Here is a 24,950-nt window from a genome sequence, read left to right as displayed (position 1 = left end):
CAAATCCTAACACTGGTTATTCTAGGTCCAGAGACTGTTTTATAAAAGGACCGAGGATGGAGTTTCTGGAGTCAGTGACGAGTCAAGTTGAAAAGCTTTATTGAAGACAGTGCCTGACATCTGAACAGTGAGACATCCTCCCAGATTCTGGTGAGCAGCATGCCAGGTCTGATGCATATTGATAGTAAGCCTTACTGTATCCAGTCCAGATGCCTGGTGCCTTGGTATCTAGTGAGGGAACCCTGAAATGTGTCTTAAGCTATGGCTGTTAATATTGTACTCCAGGTCTGGTTATAATTATATGTGTGTAATTAAACTTAAAGTTGGCTGAAGAATGGATAAATGTAAGTGTAGGAGCTAACTGGCCTTCCAAATGTTTGGGGGCAGACATAAAAAAAGCAATGAACTAATATTATCATGAAACTAATAATGGTTAGCATGCTGTGTAGCTTTGATGATCACAATAAAACCACAATAAACCATAATAAAACTTGTATGCGCTATACTGTACGTATAGCATAGACTGGTCCACCAGGTACTGAAGGTCACAATAGTGATATAAAAACAGCCGATGGTGTTTTTTTTTTATTGATTTCAAATGCATTGAGTTGACTTACATGATGATGTGTCAGGATCCTATGCGAATGTGCTAAAAAGAGGGGTAGATCTTACTTTTAGAGTCAAGCGGTTCATATGCTCAGAGCAAAAGTGGCCTTAGTGGGCAACTGTTTATCAAGACGGCTGACACTCTAATTTCTGACATAAGCTAATAGAGTTGGTAACAAAAGGTCATTTTGATTACACTCATCCCAGCCCCAGCACAACCTTGAGGCCATTTAATTGTTTAATCAAACATGCCCCAAGTCTCTAAGTCTGTTGCCACAATGCTGTCTTACAGCCACATTGGTTATTGATGTGTCTCTTATCGCTGCTCACCAGGGGTTTCAGTGTGTAAATAGTGGAACCAAGAACGAAGCATTACACAAAAACAATTAGTATAACATGCCTAAGGGTGCATTGAAGCCTGAGAGATTTAATATCACATCTGAGAAGAGATTTCCTCAACCTGAATCCCAGTACTTTACAGGGGAGATACTGCTGTAACATGTTCTCCTTGGAAAACCGATGCATATTAAATTATAGGCCCTAACTTAATTTGCCAATTGCGAGATTCACCTTGGGTTACCTTTTTATATAAAGACTGTTTATCTCACTAATGACAATTAAATATTCATCTGCATTCCACATCCACCCACCTTAGTACTTTCTCCGTCTGTCATGTTCTTCAAGCTTCTTCCTCATGCAGCACATCATACATTCTGCCAAATGCAATTAGCTGGACTTGTAGATTTTTTTTAAGAGTTGCATCTGTCACTTCTGAACAGAAGAAGCCTCTTGGATGAAAGGTGAAACATCTTCAAGAAAGCTACAGGCCTCAGTGCTACAGATTCAGTGACTTTTGGAGAGCTGTGACCTGATTGATTGACAGTCTACACATATCTCATCCAGTTTCAAAGGTGGCAGACGTTACCACTGAACAAAAGGTCAAAGACATACAGAATGAATCACGTTACTTGACTCTAAGACTGACTCCATCAAAAGAAAGCACAGCCCAACTATTTTGATTGAAAAACTTTATTGAACAGCGCTCTCAAAAATATTAGGATTTCTTTGGCTTCAGTGTCACCTTGTGTACATTAATCTATATCTTCTCCGCACAAGGGAAGCCGCCTGTGTGCTAAAATTGATTTCAAAAAACAAATTGCACACGTTATTGTGCAGTAGCCAAAAGTACCACACACGGCTCATGGCACTAATGCATTGCTTTCAGAAATGACACTTTGCGTCGCAAGAGAGAAAGTGGAAAATTGGTTATCAAAAATTGTTAACTAGATGCAAACAAGCACTTTGCAAACAAGATATACAAAAGAACATTATTCTATATTGAGTTTCCTTGGATAAAGTCTTTAACTGTAGAGGAAATCTCTCGCATTGTCGATGCTGTTGCATTGTCTGAGATCATGGCACATCACAGTTGCTTTTGTGAAGGCAAATGTTGTCCTTAATATTATACCTGTCTACATATATTGACAGTGTGCCCCTGAGCAAGGCACTAAACTGTTGATGAATTCCAGGATGTCTTGGGGTCAACTCTGTCACATTACAGCGGCCCTTGACCTCAATCCTTCTTAAATAAACGGGCCACCTTCTGTGCACACGTATGTTAATGTGGAAATGTGTAATTAAAAAAAACCAGGAACCTCCAGAGAGGCACATGTTTTCAGGGTTTTAACCTACATACCAAGTATCTGTGGTAGTGCTATCCACTGAATATGGCCAGATATTGCATATTGACTGCAACAGTATGCGTGCCGTCTTTACTGAAGAAAATACACAGTAACTTTTTAACATGCACCTACTTCTTTGACATTTAAGTCAGATTGCTTGAAGAAATATGTGAATGTTGCTAGCATGCTAGCAATACTACGTGTACAATAAGTAGTTAATTCCATTTAAAAAATTTTTGTATTAAAAAGGTCAAGGAGACAAAATAAGGAATGACTGATAGTTGAAATGTTTCCATGGTATTCTGATTAATCTGCCAACCTTTAGTTTTTTTTTCTACCTGAGCAAAGACTTAAAAATGCATGGTAAATTTTTGTTCTGCAACCTCACTTGGTAACCACATAGGGTAACCAATCAATATGTCCTATGTCTCTTCCTGCTCTTTGAACAGACATTTTCCCGTTCCTCTTCAATCATTGCAGCCTGACTATGCGTCCTCCTAAAATTATGACAAGATCATCCTTCAAATGCTCCTTCTCAGCGCGACGGGTGATCTCTCTCTACAGAGACTCCTGCAGACCTCTTGCAGGTTTGCCACCTTTTGATATCTGCTCATATTGTCCAGAGGCAGTCTAAGATTGCCCTTTAATGGTCCGTCTCTATGAGCCTGGGCAGAAATGATGCAACAGCTGTGTGAATCCACCTAGACTGGCAGGCTGCTGCTCTAAGCCTCAGTTATACCACCGCTCTCATTATTAATGACTTCCCGGCTGAGTGTATTGGCTCATCAGCCATCAAAGTGGGCCACTAGTGATACCATCGCAGGTTTGATGTCTGACGAAGGGGCTTTGGTAATACCATTTGTGAGCTCAAAGGAAGGGGCCAGCTGGGGCAGAGTGACGGCTGGTTGGCCCAAGGAAGCTACCATAAATAGTAAGTCGTTGCTGCGGCGGGGGCCAGGGACTGGTACACCCCTCATGGCCTTGGTGGCGACCTTGGACGAGCTCCTAATGCTGGAGCCTCTTTGAGGAGCCTCACAACGCAGCAGGGCTTGGAGACATCTGTAAAACTGGTGCAAATAGACAAAACAGAGACATGATCAGAAATGGTCTATATCACACTCTTAGACCATAGATGTACTGTAAATGCAAACCCAAACAAGTTATGAAATATGAACTCTCTTGCTAGAAATTGGTTGAATACAAAAGATTCAGTCGTAACCGACATTTAATTAATCTTCTTTTTTTGGTAATTAGTTGTTAATTAGTTGATTAGTGTATGATTTCTGATTTCCTCTATCCTCTCCACAGAACTACTCTGTTACTCAGAGTACTTTGACACCTGCCTCATGTGTGCCACAATATGCCAAGTGACATAATTAAGACAATTTAGTTTAACCTATTTTCACCCATTTCAGAGACAGAGTGGTTATGTACATTTAGCTTCTCTGTCATACACATGCATTCTGGTGGTTCACTAATGTTATTTTCCATGGTTTCAATCGTATGCTAATGTTGAAGCTGTAAATGTATGACTTTGGGGTACAAACGCTTTATAACGACTTATAAATGAATTATAAACACATTGCTCATTATATCTATTGGAAAATGTATTGATAATCTGGCTACATGACCTTAAATAGGTCCTGGTGTATCGTTATTAGTCGCAATGGTTGCAAAAACAAGTTTCCCAAAAGACACATTCACTGTCTCTGTCTTGTATTGTGTCCGTTGTAGTAATTGTAATATTTCTCTTACTGTGCCTCTCAGCAGCTATGTTAGGGGAGAATACAGTTTTGGTGGGAATGCCTTGCCTTAATGACTGGCTGGCGCACGCAAGGTGCCATGTTCCTTGCATGAATTGTGTGAGGAAAACCCATTGACTGTGTAACTGATTTCCTGCTCCCAACCTCTGTTTAGACCTTTCAGAAATGTGGTCAGCCATAACTATCCCTTCATAAAACGTGTTTTTTAAAGGTGGGGAAAAAACCTGGCTCCTTCCTATAAGTGGTCTTGAACTCTATTGACCTAATTAATTGTAAATGTACGTAAACTTGGTACTTTAGGTGACTGTAGTTAAACTCCTTAAAAGTCTTTGCATCCAGGTATTGATCATGCATTGGTGAAACTTGCTGTACCTGTATTGCAAAGCTCCAGTGTTAACTGCAGGATGCACCCAGGCAGAAAATAAGAGCGAGAAGGTCAAGTTTGTTTTTACTAAGGCTTGGATTTTGCTTCTCACCTTAGACCTTCAATCAATATGTAACCACCTTCAATGGTTTTTCATTTCATTTGTGCCTCAAACATTTGCTCTCAACATTTCTGGGTTAAATCATTTTTGTGCGACAGGCTTTACACAATTGTCCAGAATCATCTTCCTGTTTTGCACGTTTGCAGCAGGGTTTTCACTTCTGCTCCACCTGAGGTTCAGAGTCATTTTCCATACACATACATATCTTGATACCCTTCAAGTATGATCATAAGCATGTGTGTGCAACGCAGGTTTAGATGAGCCTAACCAATATAAGGACATCTTAAATTCATTGAAGCCAGTTTACGGAAACAAATACAGTGAATTTGTTTGTTGTAAAGATCTCAGCTACATGTTATAAAGGTAAAATGAATCCTAGGCACGTGTTAATGTTGGGTAATTGACCTGGCAGTAATATTTGAGGCATAAAGTATTGCAGGTCTACATTTCTAGTAATGCTGTATTTTAACCACCACCAAGAATTGAATTTTATCAAAATATCCTGTGGTTTGGAAAGACAGGCAGTCTCTAAGGTGCAGAGTAAAGGCACTGACATCCATACACCATCTGTCAGGATCTAATAAATAGTGAATGGACACATGGATATATTTTTTTAAGCTGGGAAACCGATCTGGCATTCCCCAGATTCTGATTTCATGCAGAACGTCTCGTTTTATACCGACCTCTGCACAACAGAGAGCCACAGCCGCTGATGGACAGGCAGGAAGATTCTGAATAATTGACGACCCCAACAGCAGGTTGAAAGCATAACAATGCATTCTGGGTATTTAGCTATGCTTTAAATTCAAGGCGTTCCCTACCACATCCAAGACATATTCACAACATAGCGGCAGAGACTAGACCCCAATTTAGGCTGGTTTCTTTTTCTAGGTTTCCTCTTAACGTGGACTTTGAAGATGGCAATTCTTGAGTAAACGTAGTATACTTAGTATACTTTCTGAGTTGTACGTATACTTATAGTCTACTACATTTTCTCAGGAGGTGCAAAATCTGATGAAACTCTTTCACATCGTCTGAGTAAGGTAGGAAAAACTCAGATTCACACATCAAAAGATTCTGACTTTACAACATCATTGAGAGACATAGACAGTGAAACAGATGAAAGGAATCCAGATACATGTGTAGATACATTGACTTAAAACCCAAACATACAGTGCTCAGCGTAAATGAGTACACCCCCTTCGAAAAGTACCATTTTAAACAATATCTCAATGAAAACAAAAACAATTTGCAAAATGTTGACAAGACTAAGTTTTATTTAACATCTGTTTAAGTTATAACTTGAAAGTAAGGATAATAATATAACTTAGAGAACAAAATTTATAGTTTTACTCAAATTGGGGTGATGCAAAAATGAGTACACCCCACTGAAAGTCTCTGTAGCAAGGCTAAATTTTAGACTACAAATGTCCAATTTAACAATAATCAACCACAGGTGAGTCTAACTATTCATCACACATGTGTCCAGCAGACAGTTGACTATAAACCCCTTCCCATTTCATGTTGTTAGCAATGGCACCACATGGAAGAGAAATGTCTCAAGACTTGAGAAAGAAAATAATTTCTTTACACCACAAAGGTGAAGGCTACAAGAAGATCAGCAAAGCTTTACTTATCAGTCAGAATACTGTAGCAAAAGTGGTAGAAAAATTTAAAAAAGATGGAACTGCAACCATCTCACAGAGACGTCCAGGTCGTCCACGGACGTTAACACCTCGACAGGAGCGTCTCCTGATGAGAAGGGTCAAAGAAAATCGGCATGCAAGTTCACTGCAGTTATCCAAGGAAGTAGAAAGCCAAACTGGGGTGACTATTTCCCGTGACACAATATGGCATACACTGCAGAGGAATGGCATGCATGGGTGCCGTCCCAACGGAAGCCTCTCCTAAAGCCCAGGCACATAAAAGCCTGCCTAGAGTTTGCCAGGGCCCATGCTGACAAAGATGAAGACTACTGGGACTCTGGACTTTGGAGTGATGAGACCAAGATAAATGTTTTTGGAACTGATGGCTTCAAAACTGTATGGCGTCGCAAAGGTGAGAAATTCAAAGAAAAATGCATGGTGCCTACAGTGAAACATGGTGGTAGCAGTGTCCTTATGTGGGGTTGCATGAGTGCTGCTGGTGTCTGGGAGCTGTGTTTCATTGATGGCATCATGAATTCACAGATGTTTTGCTCTATACTGAAAGAAAAGATGCTACCATCACTCCGTGTCTTTGGTTGTCGTGCACTTTTCCAACATGACAATGATCCTAAACACACATCGAAGGCCACTGTTGGATTTCTGAAGAAGAACAGGGTAAAAGTGATTCAGTGGCCAAGTATGTCTCCTGATCTGAACCCAATTAAACACCTATGGGGAATTCTGAAGAGTTGAGGATTACTCTCCATCGAGCATCCAGTCTCTAAAAGAGATAATTCTTGAATGGAAAAAGATTGATGTAGCAAAATGTTTCCAACTTGTTCATTCCATGCCTAGAAGACTTGGTGCTGTCATTAAAAATCATGGAGGCCATACAAAGTACTAGGTTTAGTCGTTTTTGTTGTGGGGTGTACTCATTTTTGCATCGCCCTTATTTCAGTAAAACTGAAAAATGTGTAATCTAAGTTATGTTATTGAACTTACTTTCATGTTTTAAGTTTAACAGATGTTATATAAACTTATATATATTCAACATTTTGAAAATAGTTTTTGTGTTCATTGAGATATTGTTTAAAATAGTACTTTTCAAAGGGGGTGTACTCATTTATGCTGAGCACTGTATATACTATGTGCAGAAGAAGTCATCCAGTACTGAAGGACTCACTATCACATGGGATTTGTGAAATCACTAACACATGTAATATATCCACAACCTAAAATGGGCTTGAACTGTATTTTTTTATTTGTTTGATCAGATGATTTTTTTCATATCATGTCACTAATTTATCTCTTTAATAATTTTGTAGTACCCATATCCACATTGAACTTCACCTGTGCTTTGCAGTCCATCAAACCCCTGCTGAGAAAGGGAGCGCGAGAGCGAAATCCCTTGAGAAATAACAAAAAACTCCTCTCTGGCCAATACATCTGCCCCCTTTCTTCAGTCTGTCTGAAACCTATAGGTCATCTATTAATGAAGACTTGTGAGGAGATGTAAAGAGAGAGCATCTCTCTGTGGTGTGGATTTAACACTCCCCCACTCTCCGCAGCTGTCCAAACAACACACTGAAGAGAACTAGACAGGCGAGTGGTTGAAGATAGTTAAGACACAGGCATCAAGGCTAACGTCAAGGCAAAGATGAAGGTAATGACAGATAAATGGATTAAGCATGACATGAGATGGAAGGAGAGAGATGCACTCAGTGGTTTGGCGAGGAAAGTTTGAAGATGAGTCGAGAAGGGCCATCTCATACCTATCGCATCAGGGTTTGGTTGACTGTTTTTATGATCTGGGCTGATGCTGTATGAGTAGAGGATGACAAAAGAGGGTCAAATGTCAGGCATCATCTTAAACAACAACAAAGCCCCATCTATCCTGCCTGTCCATAGCAGGGAACACCTGCTTGGTTCCCAGCATTTTTTCTTCTTCATGTTATAAAAGACTCTCATTAGCAGTCGACTTACGTTGGCTTTGCAAGAGGAGACAACAGTTGTTTGTATAGGAGTCCAACATAAAGCAGAGAGAGAGAGTGAAAGGCGAAAGGAACATAGGCCAGAAAATAACTCTTAATAAACATCCAGCCAACACAGCTGCATGCAGAAATTGACCGATCCTACTATTGCACATCACTCTTCGTGACACTATTATGTGAACACAATAATTAAATGTAGCAGTGTTCTCATCACAGCTTGTGAGTTCAATTACCAGCAGTCTATTATCAGTAAATTACATGTAATGCATTTAAGGGATCGAAATTAATTAACCTATAGTGTTTATATGTTTATAGGCATCAGCAAACAAACCGTAACTTAATTTGACAATTGTATGTGTTAACTTGAATGAATACATTCTAAAGTATCCTGCAGACCAAAGAATGTAATTACTTTTGTGAACATGAGCAGAATAACGGATCATTAAGGGACTCCACATTTGCTGCAACAAATGGAAATACAGTTAGATTTGGTGCCGTTAGCGCCGTTCCAGGTTCCCTGGATGAAGCAGCAGGCTAAACCAAACAGGGAGCGCAATGTAGGGAACTATCGTATAAGAGCGAGCCAAATCAAGACATCAAGTTTAACTTTTGAGCTTTTTAAACCCCTGGGGTGGTGGTGGCAAAGCTTTGCCAGCAGCATTGTTTCCGCAAAAAATGAGTGAGTGAGACTGTGTTCAGATCTGGGATTAACATCCATCCTGAGATATCCAATCACAAGTGGACAGCACAAAGTATGATTGTTCACATCTGGCATTAAGTGACTTGATCTCACTGACTCACAGCCATATGCAAAATGCACATGTATATCATTTGTGTTCGCAAAGACCATTTTATGTTTTAAACCGGTTTGACTGTATAGATGTACGTCCCTGATTTGCTTATGTGTGTTTGTGTTTTTCAACTAAAAACAAAAAATAACGTTCAGGTTAAAGCGTAACTGTAGCAGGTCAGAGCGGAGGACGCGGTTTTAATGTGCCCTGCACTTGTGACATGATCAGTCAGAATGGATGTTAATACCATGTCTGCTCTTCCATAACTCGGGACGTCTATGACAATTATTTCCTTTTTCAAGGACAGACAGCAGTGTTTTTATTTTATTATATCGTATTGGAGCATCATGTCATATTGGAGATGATGGAAAAGGTGTCTAGGATGCCGAGGACAGTTTGTGTTCCTGCAGCTGACAAATGTGGACAAATGTGTAGTCAAACCACATCCAATGTGATATTTGCGATCAGATCTTTAGACCCCTTCAGGACGCATTGGAGTCGTTGACATCTGTATTAAGCATGAGCTGGCTGTGATCAGATTATTAAGGATGGATGTTAATTCTAGGACAGAACAGGCTTTACGTGGCCCCTATGTGACCAGCTTTACTCTGAGGCCCTCATGAATGTGAAGAGAAAGACAAAAGAATGCAGTAATGCACTTGGCAGTGACGGGGTAGATCGTTGAGAAAATAACAGGATGTGTTAAACTGCAGTTAACATGGAAAGATGTTGAAGTGACACCACATGTCAGTTTGTTTGATGTAGTTTTCACTGTGCGAGTCTGTTCCTCTTGACAGAAAGTCATTGTGGAGTGTGGTTCAATCATGCTCCAGCAGTCTATTACAGTCTATTAACAGAGGATTAGGTCTTTTTGTGGCACTGCTGTTGATTCAGAGCGAACAGCTATGACGTGCTTTGACTTGCGGTTCGAGCAGTGTTTTTAATTAAAAATAAATGACATGAAAAGAATGGTTTGAAAAATATGCTTACTCTCTTACTTCCAGGGAATTATAGCTGTGCTGAGCATAATAGCAGCCATTTATCAGAAAGGTGCCAGGCCACCACTCCAGAGTCTTTGTTTATGCTATTGCAGTGGTTGCCTCTTGTAAATGATATGTACAGTAATGTTGGTAATGATTTCAGTGAGCGGAGCCAACATTAAACCAAAATGATCAACTAACAAAGCAAAACAAGGAAAAGGTTCCATGTAAATTGTATCAAACATCATGTGAGACACAAGTGATTTGGCAACTGAAAAGTTCTAAATATGAACATAATTTACAAAATGTTGCACAAAACTAATGATAATGATTGTGAGGCCATTGTCGCTTCAGAAATGTGTTTACTGATATTGTAAATCAAGTGGGGAATGGGCTCATTTTCCCATGGGCTTCCATTTAAGTTGCCCCCCTAGTGGCTATGAAGTATATTCTTATTACCTGGTTGGCTTTAGGATGAAACCAAAACACTACATTCATTTTCACTTCACCCCACGGAGTGGGAGTGAAGTATTGTTTTGGGTGGCTCTGTGTGTCTGTCTGTTTGTTTGTGCTTCCACACTTGCCAATTTGACCAACAGAGGCCGCCAGGGGCTTGTTGCGTGAATGGGGTGAAGTCTGCCATCTCTGATTGCCTTGTTTTATATGTGGTCTATGTTAAGAAACAGAGACTTCCAGCATCTGTGATATATCTCTGTTATTGCTTTCATGTGGCTTATTAGATATTTAAGATATGAAAACCAAACTATAGCGTTTAAATAAAAGAAGATTACAATGTTAGGCATCCAACTTTTGGGGGGGAAAAGTTGTTTTAGTAGGGGTGGGCAATATGAGCTTTTACCATTTACTCTTCTACCATGATTTTTCCATCATGATATAGCAATGTCAATCGTTTTGATGATATTTCACAGAATTAACGTGCAAACAATGCTGTGATGAAGGCTGCTGGCAGCTGACATGCAGTTAAAAAATGACCATGCAAGAGAAATCAATTCAGGTAAAGCTTACCCATAATTCCTGGGTTTTTCATGCAGACGTCTGACATCCACTTGAGGACTCTTGGTTGTGACTGCGGCTAATTGTCGACGGGACAAACACACACCAGCTGCTACTTGTATCTGTACAGCATTTTTAGTCTTCAACTCGCCTCAACTCACAGTTTCCATTGTAACGGGCTGGGAGGAATTGAAGACTGAAAATGACATACAGGACATTTGGTGTCGCGCTCTCTCGCTCTCCCACTGAAGTCTCCCACTGTTATGAGGTCAATGATGCGTGGGCCAAAATGTCCCATAAGGTCATAGCTCTGGCGGTGTTGGCGGCAGCTTGAATAAGAAATAGTTAGATGAAGCCTTCTGTGCCTCGGGATGACACAGCAACCATAATTATACTGCATTTATTCTCATGTTATCAACCACTGAAAGCTCTTCACATGGAAGGACTCTTCAACATGTGGACTGGAAGTGCTGGGGATCAAACCACCGACCTTTTGATTCAACTTAATGCCATTTTTTTGTGATTCAAAACTCCTGTAACTGGTGCATGGTAGCTGAGTGTTAGCTGGAAATCACAACAACACAATCATTTTTATGAATGGAAACCCTGAAACAAAAATATGCAGTTAAAAATAAAAACCTTCTACAATTAATTACACAGATCATTTTAATACTGGCTATTCCAAACAAAGCCATCATTGTTCAAATGTAATGGTCCAGTAGGCGGGATTTATGATACCCTTTTTCAAGTAAATCAAGTAATCAGAGAGAACAATACTTCTGCTCTCTTTACAGCCACACAACAAAAGAGAGGAGAACGCAGTATTTGGTGACAACTAAACGAGAGTTGGGCAGTAAATACAATGAAACTTGTGTAATTACTGGCACAGAGATTCGGAGAGATTGCCTTAATTCATATGCTGTGTGCAATCTAATGAGAGGAAGTGAGGACAGAGCCCTGATCGCAAAAACATCAGTATTTTAACATTCTGCAGATGTGACTCAACCGTCAACTTCTTTCCCAGCAATCTTGCCTACTGCTGATTTAACTGTCTTCACCTCAGAGCGTCATGCACTGAACCTGTCTTTCACCAATCAGCGGCTGTGCTGCTGCTCTCCGAAACACAATAACAACTCAGGACTCCCCTCGTTAATCTCAAACTGGCTGCTGGCAGCTGATGAGCACTGTAGGCATATACTGATGGTCTGCACTTGAAATACATTGTCATTCTGGAACCGTTTTTAACTTCCCTGTGGGAAATATGGGATAATGCAGACACAAGTTGTAGCACATCTGTGCCTTTATTCTCTGCTTTATTGTTCATTAATAACTGGATGCTGATGCTCTGGTCCAGTGATAATTATATGCTCAGACAAAGTTTAATCCTGAACTAAACGGAGCATAACACAGAGGTAGCAAGCAAAGTGAATTAATGGAAACATCAGAGTCTAATTAAGGTTCAGGGGTAAACGTGAGCCGCGGGCCTTATTGATCTCCCATTTATGCAATGCAGACAAAGTCCTAATACTTAGGCAATAATACAGGTGAGGACATTCATTACATTTGGCCTTGGCTCCAAGTTTAATAACAAAATCTATTTGTGACTATAATCGCAGGACACAGGAATATTCTTTTCCCCACACAGCTCACTCAGTTCAGGACTTCTCAGCTGTAACTTACAAGATCACAATTTAATTGAAAATTAATTCAGTTAAAGATATTTAATTTCCACTCTCACAGAACAAATTATACAAAAAAACCAAAACATATCGATATCAATCTCACATTTGTAATCCATACCCAGCACTAGTAGACGCTACTGTATATCTGGGCAATATCTCTTTAGCAGTGGTTCCCAAACCAGTGGTTAAAACCCCCACACGGTTCAGGAGAGACAGAGAGGAGTCCTGAGACAATTTTTTATACTGATTGACAGCATCAGTTACAGCATGTCAATTCAAAATAAAATAAATCAAATATTATGACGTTTTTAATTTACTTTAGGTCTCTGGACCTGAACCCTGGTCTATACTGTAGGATATACTTGATTTGACCATCACCTGAAACTCAATCTTGACAAGACTGAATTTCTTTTTCTCCCAGGAAAGGGCTCTCCCACCACAGATCTAACCATCACCCTCGACAACTCTGTGGTAACTCCTTCTCACACCGCAAGGAACCTGGGTGTGACACTTGACGACCATCTCTCCCTCACTGCCAACATTGCTGCAACAGCTAGATCTTGCAGATACATGTTGCACAACATCCGAAGGATTCGGCCTCTTCTAACCCAGAAGGCGGCACAGGTTCTGGTCCAGGCTCTTGTCATCTCACGCTTGGATTACTGCAACTCCCTCCTGGCTGGTCTTCCTGCATGCGCCATACGACCTCTGCAACTCATCCAGAATGCAGCAGCTCGACTGGTCTTCAACTTACCAAAATTCTCCCACACTACACCCCTCCTCCGCTCCCTTCACTGGCTTCCGGTAGCTGCTCGCATCCGCTTCAAGACTCTAGTGCTTGCGTTCCATGCTACAAACGGATCCGGTCCAGCCTACATCCAGGACATGATCAAAACCTACACCCCAGCCCGCCCACTCCGCTCTGCATCGACAAACCGGCTTGCTGCTCCCTCACTGAGAGGATCGCAGAGGCACTCGCAGAACTCGAGACTGTTCACTGTCCTCGCTCCCAATTGGTGGAACGACCTCCCCATCGACATCCGGACAGCTGAAAGCCTCCACATCTTCCGACGCCGACTAAAAACACATTTCTTCCGACTCTACCTCGACTAAGACGCCAAAAAAAAAAAAAAACTTGTACATCGCACTTATGACTAGCACTTAATAGTTTGTTCTACTTGAAGCTCTTACTTACTTCTAGCTCTTATATGTACCCAAATGTTTAAATGCACTTTTGTAAGTCGCTTTGGATAAAAGCGTCTGCTAAATGACATGTAATGTAATGTAATGTAATTTGTTGAAGGTTGAAGCCAGTAATTACAGGTGTTTAAGTCTACTACGCAATTATTTCATTATTGCAATAATTGCAGCAGCGTAAGGACTTGTGCTTGCGTTGTTTCCACAGTGTTTAACCTCCAGTTTGCACATCTTATTTTCCTCTATAACTGTATATAACTGTCTTCATATTTGTTGTTGTTTTAAATCTGAAATGGAACCAGACGGAATTATTCTTTAAAAGGTACGTGTACTCTTAGAATACTGTTGCGTGGGGAAAACAGCACCAGTACTCCTCCTGATTAAGCAATGTGTCTCATTAAATCTGATTTATATTCACCAAAGACCTCTGCTGGAAATAGCCTGATCTAATTTTGAGGAAGGAGAACCTGTGATCCATTTCAAACAGTATTTGGCTGAACCAGATATTTCTCAATAAAGCGGCTCCAAACTGAATATTTATAGAAAAGGTTGTTTTCACGAGTCTGTGGATTGGATTAAGTAATGCCCGCACATACTCTCACACACCGCTCTTAGCATGATAAATGCTGAGGTACTTTTAAGGTCCACTGTGATTTATCATTTGGATGCAAAGGCTTTGTGTCTCCGGGTCCATACTCACTAATTTAGCATGCAGCTGTAGTCAGATGTGGCTTCTGCTCTACACATGTTGGCCACTAGAGGTGTAACATGAAACAGATGTTGTCGTTCACTTCCCCACCCCGGCTGCCTCTGGCTTTCCTCCTCCTGCCTCTCATCTCTCTGCCATTATATCCCACTGCTGTCGTTGCTGTGGTTTGTGGCTGTCTTTTCCTTTCACTTTGTCACAGATGGAAATGCGTGTATATGTCATATCTTTCTTTCTCTCACTTGTTAAAAGCATCTGCAGGATCTGTCATAGTAAGAAGAAGTAGGATTATTTCACATGTTTGAAATAGCTGCGATAAAGGCAGTAGTAAATAGTTTTTGGTGTTAATCTATGTGAAAGGTTTTTGTTAGATTTCTTTTAAGGATACTGGGTAAACGCAAATTTAGGTTTGACGAGTTGGAGAGTGGCAGTGATCAAGTGACAAAATATGCTTTTAGCATTATTGAGAAATGATTGATGATTTATTTTGGAGTTTTCAAATGAGAATATGTCACGTTATGTCGGAGACAACATCATTGTTTTCGAATTAGTTTGGGTGCATCTCCTGACAGCAACTTATAAATGAAATAAAGCAGAAGAAAACATGATTATCGTCCCCAGACAGTAATAACATCTACCCCAGATTGGTAGTTCACAATTAACACCAAGATAACTCCCTGAGCTATTCATCATACTGTCTGAAGTGGGCATGGGCCAAGGTTGTTTGAGACTTCCACTGTGTTTAATTTATTAACATTTCAGACAACAGATGCCTTCGTGACATTGTAAACACACCTCCTGGTTTGATAATGAGCAGTCGGGAAAAAAAGGTTAGACTCGCATGAACGGCTTGGGTTAGTCAATTACAATATATATTAGATTTGTTTGTCGTGTCCTGAGTTGCACCGAGATGCCAGATTAGACAAGACGCAGTAGAGAGCGATCAAGGCAGCGACTCCTCTTGCCCCTTTACTGTGTTGTTTATGTCATTAGATGGAGAATTTTTGTAATCTGCAATGTGGTTTCTGACACTTTTAGCAAAGGCAGAAATGTGTCGTGAAACTTGGATGCACGGCTCCACACACAGGTAAGCAAGTGAGATTATTCATTGTCAAGAAGGGCACCGGAAGAGTGTCTGATAGGAATATAAAATAAGTGTTTTCCATTTATACAGTATAACACAACCTTGTGAACAGTCAACATGACTGGCCCTGGTACGTGAGATACCCTTCGCCTGCCGCTTCATGACGGCAAAAGACAAAACGCTCTGACTCAAGCCACAGACGTCCCCATCTCTCCCTCCATCCCCGCCTCTCTTCCTCACCTGTTTATTCATGAAGACATAGATGACCGGGTTGACGACCGTGCTCGCCTTGGCCAGGACCGAGGGGATGATACTTGCCTCAGGCGTGACGAAGCCCGGTGGCCCGAATGTGGCCATCAGGGCCATGATGCCGTACGGCAGCCAGCACAGGAGGTAGCATATCACCATAACTACCACCATGCATAACACGCGCTGCTCGCGCTTCCTGCTCGTTGATGCGTTGATCCCGCTCACCTGGACACATCGAAGAGAGAGGAATAATGTTAATGAGTCAGAAATCTATACACAACGTATTCAGGCACCTATAGGTTTTTGACTTTTACATTTGATCTTTCTTTCCCTATAGAACAGAATGGAGAACCTATTGGAAATAACATTGTGATGACAGGAAGGAGAGAAGGTTATATTTGTACATGTGAGAGAGTGAAAGGCCTTGAGAGAGATGACGACATCGCCAGCGGTCTATTCATTCACATTTGTCGTTTTGTCTTTTCATTTACTGGAAGCTGATATCTCAGACTTAATCCTCAAGCATTGCAAACATAGATAATGTACATTTTGTGTGGCCTCACAGGCTAAAATAGGAAATAAACAGCAGACTTGGCTCTGTCTGAAGGTAACAAAATCCGTCTGTCAGCCAGTCTCTCATTAACATGTCACATTTTGTTTTGTTTAATCCAGTTTTAAAACCAAAGGCTTTTGTGAATCTCTGGGGTCTTTGAATGGCTGCCAAATAAAAAAGATGCTGTATCAGATTTTTTAAAAAGTGAGCATTAGCTGTGTTTTTAGGCAGATTATGTGACTTTGAGACTGTGCCAGGCCAATGGTTTCCCTTCTGTCCTGCTTTTATGCTCCGCTAAGATAACCGTCTTGTGCCACTTTTTATTTACTTGTGAAACCTAAAATTCATATTCATTTTAGAATATGTTCATCAGGCTAACTTTGGGATATGGCTTTAATCAGTGTGCCGTCATGAATGTTCCTGTGCAGCCGCTCTGCCCTTATCAGGAAGCTGCAGTTGAAGAATTCTAACCAACTTTATGTGGCTAAAGTGTCACCGGGAGTCACTTACTCTGAAAACTAGTCCTAAATTATAATAACAAAATAGTTTTTCATTAGTACAGCATGAAAATAATTCACACACTTGTGAATCTGAACATAGACAGCAGAGGGCTTACTAATGCGGTCACCGTCATATGGACAGTAACTTCTCACTGACAGACAATTTCACTCTCCACAGACTTAAGCTGTCTCCGCTTGTTTTTCTGCCTGATGGCCACTTGTCACCTGCTGTCACTCAGAAGCTGAAGTGCGCTGATGGCAGAACACTGTACACACACTGTAGCTGCTCACACACGAGAGAGAGAGGACCAACATGACACTTGTGTTGTGATCCATCCAGAGATCAAGTCTATTTTCACATAGATATTTGACTTTTACCGTACTCTACGTACGGTGTGTAAATGTTAATGTTAGTGGATTTAAAATATGTATACAGTACAGTATATTCAAGTGTCTCTTCTGCATTATTCAGTTTACATTCCACTGACACGCTGTAAAATTATGCGTACTTGTACACTCTTTGCTGTCACTCACACTGTTTTCACACATTTGCATGAAGATACACATAAATCTGGCTCTCAGTTTTCACCAGTCTTTGCTTTTTGTGTTACTGAGACAATATAATGACAAACAAATGCTTCTGTGTTTTTGCAGACTAATCAGGCCAAAACGGTGATTGACAGCCTCTTCATATTTGGCTCATTTGCCCCCAAGTCTGCTAGAAATTGCATGTTCACAATGATAAAGACGGAAGTATTTGCGGTCTTAATTGAGGGAGATTGTGTTAAGGTATGTCAAAAGCAGGCGTTTTTTGTGTACTTCATTTACAGAGGTTTATTATTCCTTTATCCATAGTGTTTTAAATCCAGAATTGGGGTCCTAAATATGCGCTAAAGTCCGCATCCTCATTTGATTATCCATGATGTAGAAGTGTTCATTTGTTAGCCTTTGTTAGAGTGACCGTAAATGCATCTTCAACAAGACGGAATAGTCAGAATAACCTCAAGCTACCATAACAAGCAAAACACTGAGTGGATGTAAATTTAGTCTTTGAATTGCATTTATAATGATCATGAAACAATTCTAACCATGAAACACGTGGAAACTCAGTGTAATACGGGTTCAGGACCAACTTTCACTCCTTTTACGATCACTGTGACGCTTTTAAAGATAAACCATGAAGCTATAAAATAATACAGCACTATGGAAACCTCTGCCAAGGCCACTCTGTTTCCCACCGTAAAAAAATAAAAAAATAAATAAATCTAAAATCCAGATTTGTATCTGGATTACCACCAAAATGTAATTACGTCTTCTTTGCACCAAAATATAAATCTCCAGAAATTGTCATCCTTTCGAATAATGCTGGGCAAATCCCAAGATACAGAAAAAAGAAAGGAAGAAAAAAACCTCCTTGGTAGAGGGAATAATAAGCCTCTTGGCCCTGGAAATCGACGTACATTAGCATATGGCTTACTTTTGTTTGGCCCATAGTAGTACTGCTGACCTTTGCAGCTTCTTTCAGAGACGGCAAACAGAGACAGTCTCCACACACACACACACACACACGTGTCAGTATGTGTGGTTGTGGTTGCGCTGCTGCTCAGGGATTGGGTTTATTAAAAAGTTGAAAGACAGAGCGAAGACAAGCCCATTACCACAAAGCAACAAGGGGGGCTGAAACTACTTTTGACTCCCTCTGTCATCAGATCACTGACTCAGCAGGAACTACAAGAAAGCTCTTTACAAAACAAATTGTATTTTTTCTGTTGTCGTTTCGGATTCTGGTCAAACAAACCAAACGCACAAATAATTCCACTAAATAATTTTGTAACCCGCTGGAAAGAGTTGAGAGCCGTCTGTGTTCTTGCGTCTCTCTGGACATTATTGTGTAAGTTGTGCAGGAGCTGACACTTTTTTTTTTTTTCAGACGTCATGTTTATTAACTGAATGAGTCCTTTTGGCACAACAAAGCTTGATATTCCTTCCTATATGTTGGCTTTCTGGTGACTTCCTCACTTTGTCACCTCTGATGAGAAGGCGGCGACTTCAATCTTGGTTCTGATTGAAGAAACGAAGAGGAAACGATCAGACAAATTGAGGAAATGGGGAGTGAGCACTGAATGATTGTAATCAAAGCCTGAGTGGCTGGTGAAAGGCACTACCATGTCCTCAAAGAGAAATGGATTCATATGCTAACCAGCAATTCATAGAGTTGAATGTGTGATGGCACAAAAAAGGATTGGTCTAAAATTGCCTGACAACCATTTGACAGGGAATGTCTTCATAAACTTTACTGACAGTATCACCGGCACTGCTGGGTTCAAGAAAACCCATCAGTGCATCCACTTTTTCCTGAATAAATTATAATAAATGTCTATTATATCAGTATTGTAACGGAAGACAGGATGTTGTCATAAGTTTTGGATATGGTCATATTTGGCATCTGAGTTCTTTTCCTAGTTGTAAAGACTGTTGCAGCACTGATATTGAGGCAAATATTGCAAAATGAATATAAAATTACATTGAGTCATATAAATATTAGATATTGTTTAGAAAAAGTCGGACAGCGACTCCAATCCTGTGGCTACGTCCGGTCCAAAACTCAGTAGCCAATCAGCAGCCAGCTTGTTAAGGCCAGCCCATGGTCAGAATCATGGTCAAAAAAAGTATATTTTTAAACAAATAAAATAGAATATTTTTGAATCATTAAATGGATATTTTATTTGCAATTTGTGGATTTTAATTTTTCTTTACTCAAATCATAAAGTTTGATTTGTTTCTTATAAGGTGTTGTTTGAAAATATTGACACAAATCTAATTCCGTACAATTAGAATCAAAATCTATTTAAAGCCTGGTTATTTGTGTCGACCTCAAAGTATGCTTCTATACATGTGCAACTGCACTTACATGTTTTCCCTGTAAAGTAACATTTTGTTCAACTAAATGACCTTCTTCTTCTTCTTCTTCTTCTTCTGTCAGTGTTGTGTCACATTTCCATACGCACTAACAACAAACAAACACACCAGCCCATTCAACGTGATGAAAGCTGGGTGAAACGTTTCCGTCACTTCCATGTGTTTTCACATGATTGACGTGATCTTTTGTGGGCAACACTTTGATGATTTCAGAGAGGCTTTTAAATGGCTGCATGGCAGCAGCTTCAGAAGCAATTTCTTGGGGACCTGCAGTTTAGTTCCAAAATCTCTCCGCTGTTGTCAAATTAATGCTTATCTTTTCTCTGTGTTATTAGAAGTTATTGACAAAGCACAGACAAAGATGCACAAACCACTGTGCAGAGACGACTAGCACCATGCTGTCGGCATCACATTTTGAAAAAACGACACAAAAGCCCTGCTGGACTCAGCTAGTTTTTTTTTTTTTTTTTAAAAAAAAAACAACATTTCTTCTGGGAAAAAAACCCCCAGCAACACATAAACCTTTTTTATGGCAATGAAACCTGTTCCAAAAAAACATCATAAATGGTTTGAGTGTGCCTGTCTGCAGGAAAGATGTGTTTGACAGTAATTGTTTTTTCTACCTTTAACTTCCTTCTGCCTGTCTCAATACTGATGTTGGGGGTAAAAAAAACCCCATGTGCTCCGTAAGTGTCAGCCATGTTTGGAAAACGCACTCACTCTGCAGCCCTGTGCTGTCACAATGACACCTGCTGTTTAAGTGATCTGTGAGTAGACAAACCATCTATTCTAATCACAACATGTCACAATGCAAGAGCGTGAATAGTAGTACACAAAGGAAGTGGATCAACTGTAGCTGTGTTGCTTTTGATTGTGTGACTGCTGTGGAATTTCCAATGAACGGTCGGATTTATTCCTGCTCAGACCCTTTAAGAGGAAGTCATTCCAAACTGGAGCCAAATATAATGGACCTGTGAATACAACCGGTTATTTTCATAATCGATTAATCTGTCGATTATTTTCTCGATGAAACGAGTAATCCTTTGGTCCATAACATTTCAGAAAATGTTAAAAAATGTTGATCAGTGTTTGTCAAACCTTGAAATATTGTCTTGTTTTGTCCACAAATTATTTCTTTTTCATCTGGAGCAAAGAAACCAGAACAAATTCACATTGAAGAAGCTAAAACAATCAGAAATCTTGTTTTAATATGAATTTAATGAAAAAAGCTTCAAACCGATGAATTGTTCAAATACATTACATTGCCTTGGTCATCCTGTCATGTCTGTCTTATTGTGCGGTCTTAATGTGTGTACGGGTTGATTGCTGTAATTCCGCTGTACTTCAGTATGTGTGACAATAAAGGCCTACTACCTGCTACTAATTAATTTAGTCGTCGATTAATAATCGATCAATCGAGTATTTGTTTGGGCTCTACTTTGAGTTTTAATACTGCAGGGTCCGTCAAAAATGAATAACGGACACAAATTAGAGGAATTCTTTTAAAAAAAATAGGTGTCTGGCTGCAATTGGTGTTGCCATACTGCAGGCACGGCATGCTTCAAGTTTCAGCATTGGGCCTGTGTAAGAAAAGATCACTTTTGATGGAGAGGGAAGTCAGGTTGTGCTTGCTTTGTGGGCATGTGCGACAGTTTCCTGTCTCGAGTCATGTCAGATCTCCTGCAGATTTTGTGCAGGAGTCGTTATCTTCCTGTCAGAGATGATGGGAAAGTCTAGTATGGGGGGGGGGGAGGGGACATCCATCCTATCCATATTTTTTAGCAGTGTTAGTTTTCAGGGAGAGTGGTTCACAACTCTTTGTTGGCATATTCGGTCTCCAATATATTGGCTGCATTGAATTATACAGCAAGAAGGTGGAAGGATTGAAATTAAATATTTGAGTCTGAATGTCTCTCATTTAAAAAAAAAAAAAAAAGTATTTTCATTACCCAAGCTGTGCAAGCCGAGAGGACATTTATACAGACATCATTTACAAGAGAAGTTTCATCACTGTCAGAAAACTAATGTTCTTTCCTCCATCCCTTTTTTGAAGTTAAGTGTAAAAGTTCACAGACAAAGCCCAGTCAACTTGTAAATCTGTATTTTCTTTTACAGTTCAAAATGTAAAAGCCTTACAGACTCTTATTATGGCCTAGGTTGTAAAAAGCAGTGTGGTAAATCATTATCTCATTATCCCTGAAGCCTTACATGAGTGGGATCAGCTTCTTCTTATGTCACTATTATCAAAAAGCCTCATTGGCTAAAGATTGGTAAGTGCAGCTGCAAACAGATCATTGAACTTTATAATAAGCACTGAACAAAGATTTTTTTCAGATTGCTTTGAGATTTAATTTGTGTAACTTTCTTTGCAAAAATAGAGTGATGTTGTGGATTTGCAAGAGAATCTGGACAGAATCTGTGTCACTAGGCATGTAGAGGAAATTGGTGCTCTGACGGGACTGAAATAAATCAACTCCGACAAATCCATTTTCAAAAAAATGCTGTTGAGAACCTTAGTCATTAGAGCTGCCCCTGTCATAGCAGTTGTTGATTCAAGTCAACTCATCAACAAGTTAATTATGTTGTAGAGTCATTTAATCGGCATGTATGCAGTGTTTGAAGCAATAATTTAATAACTAACAATTTTATTTATGTATTTATAGATACTGGTCCACATGGCAGAGTAGTGGCTAGCGCGGTTGCCTTACAACAATACTAGAATGAATAAATGAATGAATGTTCAGATATTGTGGAGTAATCATCAGTGATCTTGATGAATTGGCTTCCCTTTTCAGCACTGCTTCAGTGTATGTGTGCTTTCGGAGCACAAATATTGTAAACACAAGCTTTTGTTCTTAAATGATATGATTTTATACATAAATGTGTTTTTTTTAAATACATTTCACAGCTATGCTGTCTGTTATATTTGGCTGCTAGCTGCCTTGAACACCCAAACAGACTGTGACGCATATTTCCCGACATGTGGATCAGACACCAGTCTGCACAGCTGCTCGTTCAATTAATCTTTTGGCTTAATCTTTTTTTTTTGTTATTTTTCTGCCTCTACTTTGTTTATTTATTAGTCTTTCAACTTGCGTCTCCACTGGTCACTTTCACCGTTGGCCACAGAAGCATTTGTTTGGTCCAAGCTGCTTGGCTGTTTGTACACACAAGTGGAGCCGCCTGTTGATAACAGAAGCAACGGCATTAATGGCTTTAAATGTGTACTTGGAACAAGCAGCAAGGACACAAAACATGTTGTCGACGTACAAACAAAAGGCTGCTGACGTGCTTCAAATGAAATGATAAACCATATTTGCCGATGAGGAATGACAGGTGAATGTTTGTTGGCAGAGTTGTTTTTTTTCCCCTTGAAATAATCGCACTGGATTTCCTGGTAATGACATATCCTCGAATGTCATGTAGTGTGACTGACTGAGCGACTGGGTCTCGCTGCTTCCATAAAGTTTTATTTATTCATTTATTTATTGTGGCGATCAACCACAACACAACATAACATAACAGGATCTTTTCAGATTCATGTCTTCAACCAATCTAGGAATCCATCGGCTTTATCATTTGGCAAAAAATAGGCTTCTTACGGAATGGCCAGTATTTTGAGGACGGATAAATAGGACAAGAATTCTGCTTCCTGTTCACCATTTACTGTTTACAGAGGAGCAATATGATCGGATTTGGTGAGGAAAACCAGAACCCATTTTCAAACACCTCACTATAATGCAGTACTTCTTTATCCTCTGCTCTTGTTTGTTTCACTCTTGCTTCCCTTTCTTGTTTCCTCCTCTGGCATCTGCCTCGTTCTTATCTTTAAAAAAAAAAAAAAGAATATGGAAGGAAAAGCTGTGGTTTTTAAATGAACAATGGCTGAATATCATGGAGTGGTGCCATGTCTAGGATCCCGGTGGTGTTCATGCTGGCTCATTGTCGCCTTGTCATGTCTTCCAGGGACACTTATCCAGCACATGTTCTGTTCCTGCTGTAACAGAAAAGCAGGAACAGAGAAAAGCAGACTGAAGTAAATCAACACCTAAGTACAAACTTGGTCAAGACAATAACACTTATAACCACACACAGTTGTACCAATGTGCCAATATGCACCAATGCACTCTTAATGAAACCCAACAATCAGGTAATTTGCAGTCTACAGGGCAGCTAACTGGGTTACACTGAGGTGGGAGGCTGCCAAACTGTTGGAAATCACCCCAGCTGAAGGCGGTTGTGGAGGGACACTCTTTATAACTCCCCCACCTTCTCCAGCTGCCGCCTGCTCTGTCGTCTGTCCACAGCAGCGCCAGACACAAATTATTAGACTGTGAGATTGCGGTGGAGAGCGAAGCCGTGTGACAGAGAGCAGGCAGTATCAGCGAGACACGAGGCTGGGAACAGACGGAGGAAGATGGAGGGAGGAGTGCAGCGAGCGAGGTCTTAACATACAGGAGGGAGAAGAAGTGGCATTGCAGTAGAAATAAAAGAGCGGGGAGGGTGAGAAGTTGAGGAGCACATGGGGAGGAGAGGAGCGATTTCTGTTGGTGAGTCATGCCAGTACAATTATTGATGGCAGTTCTGTTGATTGGCCTGTCCAATTAGCCTAATCCCCAAATCTGCATGTTTTTGGACTGTGGGAGGAAACCGCAGAACCTGGAGAAACACACACGGGAGAATATGCAAACTCCATGCATTAGCCAAATCATTGGAAGCAATTATGATGTTTGATTGTTTTTTGTGATAATGCATTATCACCACTCTAGACACTCCTGTGAGTGTTGAGCTTGGACAACTTTTATACACCACACCCCCACAACCAGTAAAAAAAGAAAGTTATATTCAGTTACTTTCTGAGTCCCTTTACTGTAAACTCTTGACTGTCTATCCTTCAATCTTTTAGAGTCACTTTCTCAAGGTTCAAGTCGACATTGCCTACGAAATGCTGAGAGGCTTAAAAGTCATCTTGTCACTGTTGAATGTAACTGCAATGATGTGGAGAGAAGCGGAATACGAAATGATGGCTGTGAGGAACTCTCTCTAAGTTTATTTAATGAGGGGGAAACTTCTGAACTTCCAAAAGCCTGTCCCATCCCTAT

General features: G+C 40.3%; 1 protein-coding gene across 1 annotated transcript in view; it reads right to left on the bottom strand.

Annotated features, from left to right (window-relative positions):
• Window positions 1-1,617: 1,617 nt before the first annotated feature.
• The window catches only part of LOC122775956 (pinopsin-like), a 43,383-nt gene continuing 20,050 nt past the window's right edge, over window positions 1,618-24,950 (bottom strand). The window contains exons 3-4 of the mRNA XM_044036222.1: window positions 15,868-16,101; window positions 1,618-3,355 (exon numbers count right to left, since the gene is read on the bottom strand). Coding sequence (XP_043892157.1) covers window positions 3,074-3,355; window positions 15,868-16,101 — 516 coding nt within the window. The 3' untranslated portion in view covers window positions 1,618-3,073. The remainder of the gene's footprint in view (window positions 3,356-15,867; window positions 16,102-24,950) is intronic.

This window comes from Solea senegalensis, linkage group LG1 (genome assembly GCF_019176455.1).
Source record: "Solea senegalensis isolate Sse05_10M linkage group LG1, IFAPA_SoseM_1, whole genome shotgun sequence".
Lineage (NCBI taxonomy): Eukaryota > Metazoa > Chordata > Actinopteri > Pleuronectiformes > Soleidae > Solea > Solea senegalensis.
Note: the sequence above shows the minus strand (reverse complement) of the source record. Positions and strands in the feature narration are given on the sequence as shown.